This window comes from Perca fluviatilis, chromosome 24 (genome assembly GCF_010015445.1).
Source record: "Perca fluviatilis chromosome 24, GENO_Pfluv_1.0, whole genome shotgun sequence".
Lineage (NCBI taxonomy): Eukaryota > Metazoa > Chordata > Actinopteri > Perciformes > Percidae > Perca > Perca fluviatilis.
The window spans coordinates 4,320,895-4,340,375 of NC_053135.1; the positions used below are offsets into that span (position 1 = coordinate 4,320,895).

Genomic DNA, 19,481 nt, shown 5'->3' on the forward strand with positions numbered 1-19,481 from the left:
AATATACTATAAAAGCAGTGGACTCTGTTTTGTCTTTGAGTACAACTCCCTGGCTCCCCCCCCTCCACCCCCACAAGAATGAGTTTGATGTGAAAGAACTTGCATTTGATAAGGCACAAGGACAGTGTTCTGAATTCAACTCCTGCCTGAAAAGATATTGCTCTCTGACTCTGGTCTGAAATGCACTGAATAGATGTTAAAAAGAGAAAAAAACTGCTTCTCTGTAGTTGGATCATAACGTTCAGTACTGATCGGCTGGCTGTTTTTCGGTCTTAATTAATTTCTGAGAAAGCTAACATTTCACATTAGAAGACATACCACTCTATTACTATTATAGCCAATTTACTAAAAACCATACAGTTATTATTACTGTGGACCTTTTTCTAAAGCAGTTTTTGATTTATATCGGGGGTTTTTCTGCCTTCCTGTCAGTTTTAAGAATGATAACCAACTTGCAGAGACTTGAAATCTGCGCCAGATAACTCAGCGCTTGGTTCTGGGTTTGTTGGTAATGTTACCATTGTGTGATGAAGCAGCTGAAAGCATGTATTGTCTGTTCCATGTAGAAAATAAAATACACAAAGACACCAGAAAAACAATATCAGGAAGGGCAGCACGAGACTGAAACGGCTTTCAGTATTACATAAATCATATCAAACCCTTGTCTCTGACACCGAAGTATTCCAAAGTAAACACTGAAACTAGCCATTGTACACAACTGCATAGGAATCTTCTCCCGGGGCATTTTGCTGGCTAACCAAGCTAGCAGCCTATTCATTTGCACTCGCGGTTTGTTTACCTGTATGTGGCTGTGGGTCACTGTCGGTTTAAGGCACCTGTCAACAGTGCAACAACCATCGTGTCATTTTACTGCAAGTCACACTGTGGAGATGGATATAAGTGTCCGGAATCTCTAAAACGGAGGTGGTGAGTGTGAAGCTATTACAACTCAAATAGGGTTGAAAAATCTCAGATTTTTCCTTTCAGCTTTCGTCTGACAATAAGCTTGTGAGCAGCACCAAAACAGCCTTGTATTGCTTTGAAAACGTGTCTTTCAGTTGGAGAAATTATTGAGCTTGTACATGACGGTTAGAAAAGAAATGACAAACTGACAGATAGTGTGATAACTGACAGATTTCAAAGTCACAGTTGCCATCATGCTGTCTCATATGGCTGGATTTTATCATATCAGTTGCTGCATTTATTTCTCCTGCAGGCCTTTTAATCCCTTATAAATTAGGATTTATCAAAAAATAAATAAAAAATAAAAACATCTGACCTATGCATTTGAAGACGGGAAAAATGGAACACAGATGATGAGGTAGTGAATTGAAGCCAGTCATTGTGACTGAATTTCATCCAGACTTTATTGACTTCCTATCACAATATGAGTTCTCCCACTTCCATATCAGGTTTTCCAGATCCTGTGTCAGTGTAAGCAAAAATCCTATTTTTGTGCGCCCTGACCTGTCACTTAATGCGTCCTGCCGTGATCGGATGATAAAGGTCACATTGAAACGACAAATGTAACCGTAAACCTTGATGTATTTTTTGCCTCGATGCCTTTGGGTTCTCCTTTCTATTTCAAACTCTTGTTTTCCTCCTTCCTTCACATACACACTCCCAGTTTGTAGAAATTCTGAAGAGAGTGAGAACACAACACGCCTGACCAAATAATACAAGCCATGCTGTCGCGTAGGGCTCAACAATATGGCAAGTTGTTTTTTTGTTAATACTCCTTATCTTCTGTATTATTCACTATACACGAGCAATTCATCATTCTATAGTATGACCAACACAACATTGGATACAGTCAACATATACACTGCTCGTTATGATGAAGTGAGAGGAATTGATGCATGAATTTATATAACTAACATATCTTTATTTAGCCATCAACAGCTAAACCATTATAAATTGTGACCTCAAGCCTGGTAAACATGTAATATAATTATCATGACTTAACTATAAACTGAAAAATGAAGAACAAAAGCACAGCAGAACAGGCCCAGGGCCTCATTTATAACCACTGCGCACGCACAGAAAACTGGTTTGAAATGTGCGTACGTCACTTTCTAAGCATAAATTCGGATTTATAAGAAAAAAACAAACATCTGACCTATGCATACGAATATTTTGAAGGGAAAAAATGGAATGCAGATGGTGAGGTGGTGAATTGAAGCCAGTTTGCAGAATGTATACGCGAGAGGAATTATTATATGTATAATGATGCCTCTCACATTTTATGTCCGCTAAACTAAATATTTTGGCTCTTTCCTGGGCCAGAAAATTATAATCGCAAGTTGGAGCCCGTCTAGGCACAAAGACAGAGGTAGAAAAGTGAAGAGAGGATACACTGTGGGCACTGACCTCCAGCAGTTTGAGATTGTCTAGGTCCAGAGAGCTCTCAGAGCCAGCAGCCTCCATCATATTCAGGTTATGAAGGCCTTGCTTACCATCGCCTGTTAAAACACACACACACACACACACACACACACACACACACACACACACACACACACACACACACACACACACACACACACACACACACACACACACACACACACACACACTTCAGAACATTTCAAAACATGGAGATGCATTTAAACAAGAGATCAGCTCTGATTTCATTCATTACATTAACTTAAATTCTACCACAAACATTTGAACAGCCTTGAATAATGAATGTTCTCTGCTCTTCCTCACAGCGTGGCACCATGGTAACTCACCGTGCATCATGCGGTAACCAAAGAAGGCTGCTACAGCAACCACGGCCAGCACGGAGACTGTTGCCAGGGCAATAATTACGGTCTCTTCATGGCGCAGTGTGCGAGGGTCTACAAAAAAAACAAAAAAAACTCACCAATTACAAAAAGTAAAAATGACTAACCTTTATGTGGGAAGAGCACATGGGAAACCATCACCTTTGGTTATGTGAGCAGGAAGTCAGAGGAAGGCCATGTACCACAGCTGACATTTATACACCGAGTTACCAGTTTATTAGGTACACTTGTACAGAGATGCAACCCAGTCCATCAGATCTGCAAGCCTCATGTTGTGTGTTGATTTAGATATTCATATAGATAATGCACTCCATAAAGTCACCTTCAATACTCACGGTGAGACACGCCATAAGCCTCTTGGCATTTTGGCTCTGTGTGCACTTATGTTGTTACTGTATGATTCTTTTCTTGAGTTTGTTACCTGTTAGAATTTTGCTTTCTTTAACATGTTCTTGCTCTATTTTGTACAGTGAAAATGACAAGAGACCGTGTTGGATAATGAACTGCCGTGAACTGAAAGGTGTTTCTAACACCAACTTACTGCTGCTGTCTTTGAAACCCTTTTTGCCTGTGAGTGCAACATTTTGAATATACTGGCAATATGTATGGGATGTGTAAAGTGTTTTAGTTTTTCACTCCCAAATACACAACACGGTAGGGCTGTGCTCGATTGAAGAAATTCTTAGTCGACTAACACTCATTCAATTGTATCGACTAATCGATTAGTTGATTTAATCGACAGAGCTGTAAATCTGAGTTTCTCCACAAAGAGTCATGCAAAAGCACCACTTTAATTATTGCGTTTACCAGAGATGTGCTCATACGTTTCTTGGAAATAAGTCATTCAGCATGAAAAAAAAAGCATAAAAAATGACTAATTGACTAAAGAAATCTAAGATGACTAAGACCAAAACGACCGATTAGTCGACTAATCGACTAAGAGGGAGCAGCCCTACAACACACACACACAAACACACACACACAAACACACACACACACACACACACACACACACAAAAACACACACACACACACACACACACACACACACACACACAAACACACACACACACACACAAACTTAAATGTCTTGGGTATGCAAATGTGTGTGTTAGCGGACGATCAGGCATGCCATGAAGCGCATAAAAGATCAAATTAAGCCACACAACAATGAAGCATGGTCAACAGACTGGAAAGCAGTGCAGAAAGAGAGAATCAGAGGTGGGCGTGGGAAGGGAATGAAGAGAGTGAGAGAAAGAAAATATGTAAAAACAGAGAGAACACCAGAGAGCTGGTCAGATGAATTTGGTTGGTGGCAGGTAGAAGCAGTTAGCTGAGGCGGCTGCAGTTCCAGCTGTCAGGTATTTGTGATTAATGAAAGCGCATTAGCTATAAGTACGACTCTGGAGACAAACATGCGCACAACTTAAATATACCAACGCTTGCCTTGCTCTTATATACCACTAGAAACACAAACTCCTCTGTCTCCTCCGCATCTGTTACATTAGTCAACACACACTGGTGCTGCCGTGAGACACCAGCTTTATCAATAATTGATGACTTTGAGAGCCTTAAGGGCGCCTTTGATTGACATCCTAACATGAGCATGCATGCACACACGCTCTCACACACACACACACACACACACACACACACACACACACACACACACACACACACACACACACACACACACACACACACACACACACACACACACACACACACACACACACACACGGGGGTTGACACAGCAGGTCTGAGGTCAGCGAGTTCATCACCAACAGGACAGTTGCACAGGAAGCCATCTGACACACACTGGCGCAGACACCGACATACCCAAACACAACACAAATCTGTTGAAAATCTCCTTAATCTTAATGATATTGCCTACTTTTATATCACCACCAATATCATATCAAAAAAAAATGTGTATGTATGTGTGTATATATATATATATAAATAAAATGGTGGAAAGTAACTAAGTACATTTACTTAAGTACTGTTAGTACAATTGAGTATGTACTTTCTTTTATGCAGCTTTATACCTCTACCCCACTACATTTCAGAGGCAAATATTGCATTTTTTACCTCACTAAATTTTTTTCGACAGCCATTGTTACTTTGCAAAATTAATACAAAATAGAATCAACAAGTAAAGGATGTCGTATTATTAGTGATTACACTACCCAGCAGGTTATAAAGAAGCTGAAATTAACTCAACCGTTACCAGAAGTTTAGTGAAGTTTACACATTAATCCATTATTAATTATAGTCTGATTAGATAACGTATTCTGTATAATGAGTAATTTTGATGGACATTCTTGCGTATTTGCTCCTTTTACTTAAAGTAAAATATCCGAGTAGGTCTCCCACCACCACAACACCTGAATGTTGTCATCCATGGTTCTTGGCTTAAGATCACTCAAACAGCCAACTGACTCAAACTATTTCCTACTTCTAAATTATACTGCCATGAATCTGCCCAGACATGTCGGGAATAAACAGAAAGAGAATTTAAAGTTTTCATATGACCCAAACATAAACCTCTCTGATCAGTCAAACGTCCTACTAACGCCAAATGGTTATCTCCCCCCCAACTTTCTCCTGCCTTTATCTCGTCATCTGTCTACTAAGTGGAACAGTCAGCGGCACGCCCTCAGACAGACAGACGGAGCAGACGCCTCGTAATCCGAGGAATGCAGAGAGACGACATGGATGGTAGAGTGTGTGTTTGTGTTTATGTGTGGGCAGGAGAGATGATGAGCCGCCAACGTCACCCACACCCATTCCTCCTGCCACACACATTGCTTTCATTCACAGCTAAAACTTGAGGAAGGAACAATTACAACTACTGTACAGCTGTTTGCTTGGTTTGACACCTCACTAACAAACTCACCGACAACTTACAAAACACAACAGGCAGGCACAGATAGAAACAGAACTCAATATCGACCACTTCCACGGCCCTTTAGTGGATATAATCTAGTAAGGACACTGGAAATGGTTCTAGCATATCTGTCCGTGAACGCAAACCAATTCGCATTGCAATTCGTAGCTCTTAAGGTTCATAATGGATAGCACTCAGGAAACTCAGTTCTAAGCAATGTGGAAGAATAACGAAGCAGGAGGAGGAAGAGAGAAAAAGTAGCTACAAGTAGGTGTAGGTATGACAGCTCTGACGATATATCGAAACATAATTTCATTCTTTTCCGTTAATAGCTTTGTGATTTGGAACTGTGTGGGCCTGCCTGGGTTTATCCTTCTAATATATAATCTGTGTGGGCCTGCATTGGTTTTCTCCCATTCTTTTCTTTGTTAGTCATTTTTCTTTCATTCACCCCTCCCCCCCATCTAATGCACCCAATTGTGTAAGAGATGATTGCAACCGTGGCAGAGAAGTTAGAATCTCCAAATACGGCTCCCTGAGTCTATTTATCTACGTGAAAAATAGGACAATATAACCATCTAAAATAAATTCAGGCAGTCTAGATCCAAAACAGACTTTCATTCAAACAAGTCACAGCTACCTTCTAAATACAACTCCTCTTTTAGTTTACCCTTGCAGTTGAACTGACCCGACGTCACAGGTATTCAGTGGTTTAGTGATTTCCCTGACTGCCTCCGTTTGCCAAAAATAGTCAGCATATAATTCAATACTAAAGCCTTAAGAGTATTAGTGTAGGCTGAGATCTGGCTTTGATTCTATCTGGATGACTTGCTTTTGTCGGCCATATAAAAAGAAGATGCATCATGACTATAAAGAAATTATTTGGCAAGAAATTAAATGAAACTCACTACAGAACAAGCCAGAGTTGGATATCATCTATTGTATGACTACATATACAGAGCACAGCAGTGATTGATGAACTGTGGTTCCACTTTTGTGCAAGTGTGCAAATATGTCCTTACAGATGGGCTGTGCTGTGGTGGGGCTGGGCGGGGGGAAGTCCTCTGTGAAGTTGACATTGCACATGTTGGTGCCACAGCAGCAGAAGTGGTATGTCCCATTCTGAATCTGTGGAGGGAGGTTGGTCACCACGCAGCGGTCGTCTTGGCAACCTTTGTGGTCACCCAGGTGAGTCCAGCAACCTGACAGAGAGAAGTGACGGATAGTAATGATAATAGCAAAATATTGATAGAATACTTTTCAGTTGTACAGTGAACCAAAACGATGTCTTTTTTTTTTGATTGCCCTATTTTTTATACACATTTCCCACAGGTGGTCTATAGATACGAATGACGACACAGCAAAAAAGTCACACCCACAAAAGCATGGTTAACGAGGCGGGTGGGTTGCCGACAGGGAGAGAGGGCGCAGCGGGCATTATGTCCACAGCCCCTGACATAATGCCGCCTTGTCAAAAAATGTGACCTTATGCGTTTTTGTGCATTTCTTTTTTTCCCTTTTGGTGTATTTCTACCAGTATTATGACATCATTATTTAAGTTTGTGATTACAGACAGGGTTAAGTGTGCAGTAAGAATATGGGGAGCATATTATTTTATACTTTATTTAAGATTTTAGGGGTAGAGTATTTCGATCGACCCATATCCCCTATCAAATAATGCTGCAGCACATGTGCAGAACCGCTAAGTGGCGCATCTCGATAGGGAGATCGAATAGTCGAATCAGCCAAATCTGATTCCAAAAAGAAAACATCTGATTTGAGTACAACGCTAGTAGAGGTATCTAAAAGTAGCACCTTGTTTGACCAGTCGCACGTCGCCTGGAGGACTTTTCTCCCACAGGCCAAAGCAGTGGCTGCCCTTGGCACATCGGATAGTGGTGTTCTCTGGGGAGACCCGGCCTTCTCCCCGCGCCACCCGCTCCATCTCCCACTGCTCCTGCTGGTCGGTGAAGGCACACACCCTCTCCTCACCCTGCGCCGCTGTGAAAAGACACAGGAGCTGGAGTCAAAAGAAATTTCTAGAAAAACAGAGCTGAGCTTTGCAGTGGCAACAAAGTGAATAAAACGGTTAAATGACATTCTAAGATGGAGGCAGTTTGTGTTAGTGCGGTGAAGGGAGAGGATAACACTTTAGATGTCATGTATTTACTCATTATGCATTTACACACACACACACACACACACACACACACACACACACACACACACACACACACACACACACACACACACACACACACACTTTGTCTGTTAAACCAGCTACAGAGACAGATTGATAGTGTTACTGTGTCTGTCTATAAGAAGAATCCACAGCTGAGAAATAGCTGTCTGGCTTGTGAGAGGCAGCCGTCTTTGCAGGCAAAGCTCAATAGCAATTTAAACTGTAGCCTGAAGGACATAAAACAAACAGACTCAGCAGTGCAGAGAAAAAGTGCACATAAGGGCTGGAAACAACCAGTATTTAAAATATTAACAAAAACTGCAAGATTACCATGAAAACACAAAAATTTCAACTGGTTTAAAGCCTTTGGCCACGTTTGTTTTCTATGTTGGGTTTACAGAAAATATGGATGACTTTAAGATGGTGTTAAATTGTGTGTTTCTTGAGTGAAAAGAAAAGCCAGAATGTGTCCAGTTGTGAAATGGACAGTTTGCTTGTTGATTTGCAGTGAACGTCTGGGAGAGTGCGATGCCAGGGAGAATTAGTTTGAGCCAAAGTCAGAGTGCGTGTGTTTGTGTACATAGCCTGCGTTTTGGGTAATTTCAGATAAGGGAAAACATGGTGTGCCAGTTTGTTTCCCCTACTCCCCAGCTCCTCCCTTTCCTTCATCCGGGAAGGGGGGTGGGGGTGGAGAGTCTGCTGTGGAGGGGGTGGAGGGTGACTGTTCCCTGCCCAAGGTCAAGCTAGCCTGTGTGGGCAAAAGGTGACGCGATGGAGTGGTAGCTCTGCTGGGCATGCCGCCAACTTCTCTCCTCTGCTGCCATCGTCAGATAAAGCTATCAACCCTGGGCTACTGCGGGCCTCAGCTGCCCTCAACCTGTGGGCTTCTACTGCCTACTGTTCTGTGGGACTGACTTTGCCTACAGGGGGAAGCACACTGTGTACATGCAGAGTGGGAAAGGAGTTCAAACTAAGGGTTAAGTAAGTGGAGGAATGTTCGTTTTGATAAGAAAACTGTATTTCAATGAGCCGGCAACGGCACTGCCAGGGTTAGCGGTTAGATTCCCAACGGGGAAGACGATTATCTACTTGCATGCATTTACAGCACAAGCGCTGGGTTAAAATGACCACCAAATAGTACACGCACTACATTATCATCATACAAATTATGCTGTGCATGTTCTCATTGTATCAAACTAAAAGCTATTTAAAAAAAAAAAAAAAAGCGCAATACAAGCATGAAATATACCAAATAAATACTGAGCATATGAACAAAGAAAAGCAATTGTCTCCTGTAGCTGGGTTTTCATTTCAGCCCACAGTCAATCTCTAGCTCTTTACTTGGAAGACGTGGAAAAAATAGTGGATCTCCGCTCTACCATTAAACCAGAACATTAAAAGGGAGACATAATGGGCAGATAGTCATCGATATTTGACTTTTCTATTTCTAAAGGGTAGGATAAGCTCTGATTTATTGGAATCTGACAACTGATAAGTTTAAAAAAAAAAACAAAAAAAAACACTCCAGGTCTTCTTTGTTTGTTTTTTTTAAATAATGAAAAACAGTTAAAATTTTAATTAAAATATCTGTAGTACTAAGAGGGTCAACAGATTGCATGTGTCATGCAGATACGGGCCAAGATTTGTTTGGAGAACAGTGCATCATTTGACCATTCGTGAAACCCCTCCCCTAAACAGCGATTGTCCAATTATTACATTTTTAAGCCTTTCCAAAAAGAGAAATAGCGCAAGGAATGGATTAAACCATAAGTTTGTCCTACAAACAAACTTTTTCGGCTTTTTTTTGGTATCAACTTTAATATCGGACCACTTCCTTTTAATTTGGGCCACGGTCCGACATCTGAGGCTGTGGCATTAACTGCATCTTTAACATGTCACTCTACAGCTTTTTTGGCATTAGGAATGCCCACACTGTGCCCTTCAAACACATTTTCCTCTTTTCCACCTCTCTAACAAGAACTACAACTTAACATTAAATGAAAGTCCTTTGTTTTGTTTTCCTCTGTGCGCAAGATGTCGGTATGGATGCATATTCATTTGGGGCGTGTCACATCCTATGTTTCGTCCGTACGCAACTTCTGATGCAAATTCGCCGCACAGTTTTATAAATGAGGACCCTGGGCTGTGGAGGTGAGGGCAAAGGTTGTAGAGGAGGAACCCTGGTAAAAGAGGAGAAACATAAGGGAACAATTGAAGGAAGTGCAGAACCAGTGACAACACCCTTAGACACTTAGACAAACAGACTGACCTTGTACACTAGGACTGGAGAAATCCATAGAGAAGAGTATCTCATGTCTTTCTCCCAAAGCAGGGTAGATACTGTATGCTGACATGAATTATTAATATTTTTACTACAATTCAAGGCTATGAAATGAAAAACCCTATAATGATGCTCTGTCTTTGAGAGCTCCTGGCATGAAAAAACTGAAACAGCAGGTAAAAGGCTTATGCCGAGTTCAATCTAGAAATTGATTTGGGGTTTTCATTAACAAGTGTGATTTTACTTTATTGTTGTAAGGGAAAATGTTAATGCTTTTATAATTATATAATATTTAAATACATTTTTGTTGCATTAATACAAAGCAAGAAAGCAATGCCTCAACAGTAACTGTACTAAGGGCTGTGACGGTATGGAATTTCATTTCAGCAGTGAAAAAGCAACGTATCCCAGCGGTATACCACCAATACTGTTGTGCCCTCCATTGCGATCGTGTCCCTTTCAAAATCGTTGTGATCCAGTCTTGAACTGCAGTGTCTTTTTGGAGACTTTGTAAAAACAATCTATAATGATGAATCTGTGTTTCTGACTGGGCATGTGTGTGACAGCTCTAATCTCTGAACGCATTGCGCAATGGAATAACATGAGATTGACCCTACAAAAAGATTTGCGGCGATGAACTCAACCCCGCGCGGTAGGCGTCACATGGCCATGGTATTGTGGCCGTGCGGCTATCGTCACAACCCTACTACTAAGTATGTAGTAGATATCACGTACCCCAATGGTGATAGATAATTGTTTCATTGTGTGGGCATGCCAGCACATAACAAGCGTGCACAACGGAGATGGAGTGCACTGACTGCTTGTTTAATTCCCATCTCCTTCACATTCTTAACAAATAGGGACTATTCAGCTTCTGAAATATATTTATTGGATTTAGTAGCTCAATACACAAAGAAAAGTGGACAGAGAAGCAAGAAATTGTAGCATGGGATGGAGCTCAAACCCAAGCAGTTATAACCAGGCTTTGTTCATTTGCAGTCTGAGCCATGGGAGCACTCCTGATTTCATTGGTTTGTCTGCCACTCTGCTTGACTGTGGTTGGTTCTTTGACTAAAGTCTTTCTTAGGAGCGTTTCTGGTTGGATGCCAATCTCTGTGTTTATCTCCGATTGACTGTGGCAGGCTCTGTCCCTGGTTCTGCTCTGTGGAGCTTGCTGTGTGATCTTGGCTTCCACTGCAGTACTGGATTGTGGGTCAGAGTATGCAGGCAAGGCCAGTGGAGCGAGGCAGATGAGAAGAGAGAGAGAGAGAGAGAGAGAGAGAGAGAGAGAGAGAGAGAGAGAGAGAGAGAGAGAGAGAGAGAGAGAGAGAGAGAGAGAGAGAGAGAGAGAAGTCATATCAAAAGGCTTCGGAGTAGTTTTCTGCTCCAAGCCTGTTCATTGGATGATGGCGGGCATTGCTAAGTGTTTACCCATGGCCCAGTTATTTGCTAATCTCTCTCCCCCCTCTTAGCCTCCTCCCCCAATTGGCCTTCGGTGCACCCCCCGCCCACCATGGACTACCCCCTTCCCCTCAGCCTCGCTGCTAAAAAACAACAGCGATCTAATCAGGCTCTCTTCTTCCTACTGCCAAGGCCCATTGGAGAGATGCAAGACACGGCAGTCTGAGACTTGATTAAAAGTCACCGACTGCACTGATGTGTTGGCTGTTTTCTCTCCACAACTGGTTCCGAGTTCAAATCCAAGATTAGAGGCAGAAACACACGGTCAGAGGGGCGAATAAGCAGAGGAGGCCATAATGCTGAAACGTGTTTAATACACCCGTGCACGCACCATCTCCTCTGCAGACATGCGTGCTCTCTTGCTTAGGTGGGAAGATGGGAGAACTGGCATAAAGCTGCTATGTAGAGCCTTTGTACAATGCGGATTCTGTGCGTGTATGAAAAATATATGCATTTGAAGCGTCCTCTCTAGTGTTTACCTTTTCCACCATGTGAATCAGCCGCCAATAATATGCCATCATGCATGGGTACTGCATCCACAGACAAAAAAATTTTATAATGCAAAGAGGCACTACGGATACCCATGTGTACGGTGTTTTCATTATCGCGAAAGCTCAAGCTGCTGCAGGACTCCAGCCATCAGAGGCATGTATCGTCCCTAATCGCACCTGCTGCTGCTGTTTGAGCGCATGCTTGTTGCTGAGGTAGGATGGATGGGTTTGCTGACACCTCCAATTTTCAAAGTCTCCTGGTTGAGTTTAAAGATATATGTGTGTGTGTGTGTGTGTGTGTGTGTGTGTGTGTGTGTGTGTGTGTGTGTGTGTGTGTGTGTGTGTGTGTGTGTGGCTTTAATCTGTCCCATCTGTTGCCTCGGGACTGCCCACCCCCCTCAAAAACACCACCGCTCAGTCTGGGGCTGTCTGGGTCTGGTACAGTTATGCTAATCCTGGGGCTTACACGACCCTCAAAGCTTAGAGGCCTCCATTATTGACCACAATGCATTTATATCAAATATATTATACTCCACCCCTGCCCTCCCGCCCATATACCTAAACTTTCCTGAACATGTGATGAAAACACAGTGACCGAGGTGGTGTTTACCATCACACCACAGGGGGCATAATCTCAGATTATTTATGAGCAAGCAAAAGTTTGGTTACAGGCTGCGTTTGAATGTAGTCTTTGTTTAGAACATCTTTTCCTTGTTGAATAAATGAACAGCCACTACAGGCTTGATTGGCTACATACTACCTTGACAAGCTCCACAGCCTGCGGTTGTCTGGTATGATGGGGTACCTGTTCTGTGAGAGCTGTGACAGGTGCTGTGATGTTATTGCAAACTAAGACCTCATCTTTTTTTTTTTTCTTTTTTCTTTAAGAGTGAAATGAAACAATTAGTTGATGATGGAAAAATGCACTGGCAACTATTGCGATAATCGTTATGCTCATTTGTTAAGCAAAAATTCGTAACATTTTACACAGCAAATGATTAATCGAGAAAAGCTGAACCTTATTAGTAGAGCTAGACAAATATATCGGTCAATATTATGTAATTGCTATCGATATATGGGTGTATATGTTGGCTGACAAGTAACAAGACATTGCAGTACAGAAATGCCAAACCATATAATACTAGAATATTGATATCTGTATTGGCTAGACTATAGTTATCACCCCCAAAAGCAACCTTCTGCTCTCCCCAATCTTTTTTTCTTTCTGGGTTGTTTCTCAGAGGAATGCTGCGAGTGCAAAATTGGTCTGAAACCTGTACTTTTTAACCAATGATCGCTTGTAATACTGGGATCTAGTAACTGCACCTTGTTTTGCAACTATTATAAGCTGATGTGGATAGAAACATACTAAACATAAAATATACACAGGGGACATGTACAATAACCTCAGATATGGCATCCCGGCTACTATAATAAAAGCAAGAGTGATATCACTTTAAAGCCTTGCAGTTGCTAACAAGTAGCCTTCTTTCTAAAGCTTGCATCCATGAAAACCACCATCGCCGAAACAGTTCATCTATAGTCTGAGCAACATTTTTTGCGCGCTCTAGACTTATTGTCTCTGCTGGCCAAGGAGAACGCTTCGTGTTAATCATAGGCTGTCACTCTGAGTTACCATCTCAAGGCTGCACCTTTTGTTTTATAAAACATCCACTAATTTCTCCTTTTTGCCAAACCAGAAGGTCGTCTGAACACTGTTCTATTGTATCACGCTTTGCTTTTACCTCTGCTCAGAACTCAAACCAAGGTACTAAGAGAGACAGACAATGATTTTTTCATCTAATAGAGTACAAGGCTAGCTGTATTAGAGACCAAATGCCCCTCCACCTCCATTCCAGCATCCATTGGTCTGTTTCTAGCTGCAGTCAGTGTCATCTCTTCTCACAAAATAATGTGGACTGAGTGCAAAATATAAAAAATATCAAAGTGGGCGCAGTGCTTTTATATCCTTTGGCGTCTGCAACTGCTTATTTTCCTGTCGTGAGTACTCATCATTATTTGAACTCTATTTTAGCTTCTACACATTGATTGCCTCGCAGTTTGACAACTGATTTTAATATTTTACGAGCTACCTTTCCCTATAGTATCCTTGTGTTTACCTCCAGAAGGATGCTGCATCCACACCCCAAAAAGACCATAATGCAGATTCAGCAGATGAACTTGACAGCTATAGGTGATGCAGCTTGGTAGTGTGGACCCCTCGGCTTTGGGCAACCAAAGTGTGTTAATTGAAACACACACATTAACATTACACATTCTAATTACTGTGCTGCTTTCTTATGTCTCTGAATTTCATTTTAGCTGACATTAAAGCCTTTTTAACAAATGTACATTTGCTGGAATTATTATGAAAAAATATTAATACGGTATAAGATGGTGGCATAACTCAAGAGCTGCTTTTCGCAGTTTTGTATCTTTTTCAAAATTATTTTTTGTGGGTGTTGGACTGTTATTCGGACAAAACAACATTGTCAGACTCACGATGGACCAAATCGATACAGAGCAACCAGAGATGTTGTCTTTTTTTTTTTATTCCACAATTTCTTCTTTTTTGTCAAAACCTTATGCCTACATTACCCACAATGCAATTTGACCACTGCCAGGTCCGTTTCAGGGTTGAGTGTGTTATGCTAGGAGCAGCTAATCTAGCTTCAAGCAGAGATGAGGAGCGAAAAAGTTTTGATAACTCCACACCCCTAGATTTATCTTTTAAACTTTAAAACTTGTAGTCTTTAGGCTCAACTGATGCTGACTCAAGTGACATCACTTGAGGACATTTATCAGACTTTACACAGCTCCCTCTGGAGACACTAAAGACTTAAAGAACAACTTTTTTTCACATATGCAGTAGTAGTCCCCAACACATGGGGAAACACTCTGTTGTGTACAATCTGTGAAGTTCCCCATTAATTGATGAGAAAAATGATAATTAGTTGCAGTCCATAATACATGAAGGAGATTTATTGTGCTCTCTCTGCACTATTACAGCCCTTCCTTTCCTAGTTTTCAAAATGTCTCTGCTGCAATGTCACCGAGGCAAATTCCTGGCTGTGTATGTATTGTACTTGGCATTTAATATTCTGATTTATCCTCATTTTTAGTCTTCTCCAACCAAGCTTTCCATTAAAATTTGATTAAAAATGCCAGGGCTGACAGCAGTCTGTACCTGGCTCACCAAATGTTGTGGGCTCCAATCTGAGCTAGCCCATGTGGTAAACAGACTCACAGCCATTCAGAGCAAGTCCGTAATCTCAAGCCACTTTCTGTTGAGCTGCTGATGTGACCACAGAGCCGACAGCTTCAAGAGTCCCCCGTGGCTGGAGAGAAGCAGCCTGGTTGGGGAACAGTGGGCCTGTCAACGCCACAGTATGAGGCCCCGAGAAACACAGCTTCAGAGTTTGGACAAGCGGAGCAAATGAGCAGTCCTTTTCATGCTATGGTATAATGCTTTTGCTCTAATCCTCTTTGGACCCCAAAACCTCCAGTTTACCTGGGACAACGGTGCCTGGTGTGGACTGTGGCATACATTATGAGCATGCGTATGCTACAAGTTGAACTTTACTTGATAACAATTTGAACTAAAGTCTGTCCCCCCTAATGTCACTGCTGAAGAACACCTGTGGTCACACCGCAGGTAGTGTCTGCAGGCTTGTGCCATGTTTGGAACAGTTTCTACTCCAGATTTTGGAGCAGCAGGCATACACCCACACAGTGATTAGTCACAGGGGACAGAGAGCGGAAGGACGACACAAGCTCAGCTGCAAACAGGTTAAACACGTGGCAGGTGGAAGGAAATGAAAAACAATTTGAAAACGAAATAAACCGAGGTAATAGCTGAGATGGTAAAAGGGAATGATGGGAGGCAATAATGTTGGAGCAGAGACAGAGGGGGCAAAGGAAAAGGTATTGGGTCAGAGCCATGACTAACCGTGCTCCTAAAGACTATTGGGTCCATATATATATATATATATATATATATATATATATATATATATATTATATTTTTTTAATCTTATTTACTTACTTATTTATAGTCCTCCGAGACAATTGTTGGTTAAGGGAGGGAGGGAGGGTATTTTGTTTATTGTGCATTGTTTATTAATAACGACTGAAAACTCAATAAAGTTTTGAAGAAAAAAAAAAAAAAAAAAAAGACTATTGGGTCCTCTGCTTCCTCTCATCATCATCATCATTACAAGTATCATTTAAAGAAATGGGCACTAGGATTCTCTGCTTTGCATTCAGGAGCCAAACGGCACCACAGAGAGAGCAAGTACTTTGTCTCCTGTCTCTTTACAGTCATTATTACAACAAAATCTGACTGCTGCCCTACATCATTTTGCACAGTGATGATTTAATTGGAATTTATTAGCTGTTTACATGGCACGCATGCATATAAGTATCCATTAATCGTCTTGTACTGATTATTGAGTAAATATATAAATCTTCTGCCAGTCACTGTAGTCGTTAAACCGCTCTCGGGGAATACTAATTTGCATGCCATGTCTCACAGAGGTGAGCTTATCAAGGCAATAATATTTTGTGATGATGAAGTATCTTTCAGCGTGCAGGCTGACATGCTGAATTGCAGTTTTACATTTTGCTAAATATTACCCCCTACGGATCCTACGTCACAACCGGACAACTCATCTCTTCAGTAAATGCATCATGCCCCGCTCTCTCTGCTGAATCACCCCGCTTCTTGACCTTACTCATCTACACACTACTAAATTTAAGTTAAAGCTGCACGCTTGCATCCCGTATTTCTTCATGTTATGAGGTCATAATCAGAGGAAGTCAGAAATGCTGTGTGGACATTGTTAACAATTACAGTGCTTGCTTGTCATTTTAATGAGGGGGGGAATTAAAAAAAATACTCAGACTACCACTTGTCTGTTTAATGCAAATGTAAATGAAAATATGGGCATGGTCTCACTACCAGCTTTAAGTTATCAACACAGTCACACTGTGTGCAATCAAATTAAGCTCCACACATAACAAATTTCCCTCTACAGCAGTTATTATTCTGTGCTTCTGATAACACCCGTTCTATAAATGGATGGAGGAGCCTCAACAATAACACACACACTCCCAATACATGATTAGGAAGCTGTTTATACACATACACACACTCATTCACACCCACACACCTGGCTGTAAAACCTGATGAACAAACCTAACTGCAAGACCACCTATTTTCAAACACACTGCCAAAGTCTAAGCACCATGTTGAACTTCTCTCACCTGAATTACCCATCTTGTAAAATACCTTTCCTGTCTTCCCACACATTCCACCTTCCACTCTTGCCTGCACTGTTCCTCCATCTCTATGCAGCCCTGCCACTATCTTATCATGCCCAAGGTCTCACAGAAGCCTGGCTTCAGCCCAAAGTCTAAAACAGGGGCACAACTTGGCAGACAAGGACTGCGGTATGTTTGGCAGTGTTTTTCCAGGCCTTTGTACACAGAATGATTAAAAATGAGCCAGGGGTACACTTGCTGCTCTATTCAAGAGAATATATCTATGAAGGTTTACTTAACTATAATGAGATGAGCTACACAGTTCGATCCAGAAATGAGCCAGGCAGACAACAAGATGGAAATGATAGTTACAGACAGACAGACGGGTCTGCCAGACACACCAAAACATAGGGATGATGTGAAGATTTAGGAAATGTATGTCTGATATTGACTGTCTATAAGGAAGACTATCTGTATTAACATTACAAAAAAATGAGAAATATAATAAACACTAGGTCTGCCCCTGTAAAAAAAAAAAAAAGCGTAATTTTGGTAGAGGCTGAAGCAGCTCACATTATTCAGGCTAGAACATCTGCACCAACCGGCTATGTGGACGAAATACAGACAGCAGGAAACCAAAGGAAAACATTAAATATTCATGAGAAGCACATTTCCCTCTTTCCAAAAATCAATTGAATAATAAGCCACTTACCAGCCACAGAAGTCAGGAGAATCGTCAGGCAAAACCCAAATTTAGCGAGTGACTTCATTGTGATTCGGCCCAGAGCCATGACAGTGTACACCGACTTTGGTCTTGTAGCTGGAGCTCCTTCAAGTATTTGTTATACGTCTTCTGGTCTTCTTATTATGTAGCTAGATGCCACTTTGTTTTCAGCCCCTTTTTCCTCACGTCAGCTCAATAACTTGAACTGATCTCTCAGGCATGGAACCACACATTGAGAAATGAGGCGCTGTGGTGTTGGGGTCGGTTGACGTGATTTGATAACTAAAATGTACTGCCAATAAAAGTTGGTCCTGCTATCGACTCCCGCACAGACCGGACAGATACACCAAGCAGCTAACTTGTTTGGCGGGTCTGCCATCTGCAACTAGCCAGCCAACAACGTCCATATCTGCTAGCTAACATGCTAGCTGCCTAGGGCGACTGTCTGGTCCTATAAAACTTAGGCAAAGAAGGTAAATATCGCAAAAATAACCGACGCACAACTAATTCATGTAAGTACAGACTATTATCAGTTGTAAACTTTAAAAAATAGTCCACCCTTTCGCAACAACAGGCACGAATTTGGCATATAAACGTTACGTTAACCAATTAACGTTAGCTCGGTTAGGTTGCAGGCTGACTGCTATCGACGCTAACCGATGTTAGCCTAATAGCTAGCCCGTTAGTTCTCCGCGTCCCGTCTCATTTCACGGTCTTCGTTGTGGGGGGAAAAAAGATTTCACAAGTCAACCGCGCCACAGTGAGCTTTTCTGGTTTGCAGCGATTATTACTCCCGTTCTAGCAGACGACGGGTCGAGGGATAGTATATCTTTTGGTCTGATCTTCCCCGAGGCAGTCGGCAGCATACAAATGCAATGACGGCTTGGAGCTCCACTGTGCAGACAGCCAGGGCGGCTGGGAACGCCTCGTTTGCAGGCTTGTCTGGACCGCTCGTCTCCGGTATCAGGTTGCTGTGGGTTGGTGTTGGGGGTGGAGGACAGTCCTACACAGCCGGGAGGGGTGCTGCAGCGCCGCTGTGCCGCAGACTGTGGATAAAACACCCTGGAAAAAAACATGCTGTAATCAGGCTCTCGATGCAATTCTCCGAGTTTTTAGTTAGCTGTAAACACTGTTAAAGCTTAGCTCAATATGAACATGCATTATAAAATAATTTAAGCAATCTGAATGCAACCTATGCAATTGGTTATTTGCCAATTATTTGTAAAAGGCTAATTGAAAATTATTTTTTGAAAACATTGCCATAGCCTAATAATATATACACATTCTTCTTCTTCTTCTTCTTCTTCTTCTTCTTCTTCTTCTTCTTCTTCTTCTTATTATTATTATTATTATTATTATTATTATTATTATTATTATTATTGTTGTGTTGTTGTTGTCATTATT

General features: G+C 41.7%; 1 protein-coding gene across 1 annotated transcript in view; it reads right to left on the bottom strand.

Annotated features, from left to right (window-relative positions):
- Nucleotides 1–19,098, bottom strand: part of LOC120554467 (bone morphogenetic protein receptor type-2-like) — a 55,787-nt gene extending 36,689 nt beyond the window's left edge. The window contains 5 exon segments of the mRNA XM_039793374.1: nt 2,371–2,462; nt 2,733–2,840; nt 6,699–6,878; nt 7,492–7,677; nt 18,066–19,098. Of these exon segments, the coding sequence (XP_039649308.1) occupies nt 2,371–2,462; nt 2,733–2,840; nt 6,699–6,878; nt 7,492–7,677; nt 18,066–18,144 (645 nt within the window). The 5' untranslated portion in view covers nt 18,145–19,098.
- Between the last annotated feature and the right edge of the window lie 383 nt (nt 19,099–19,481).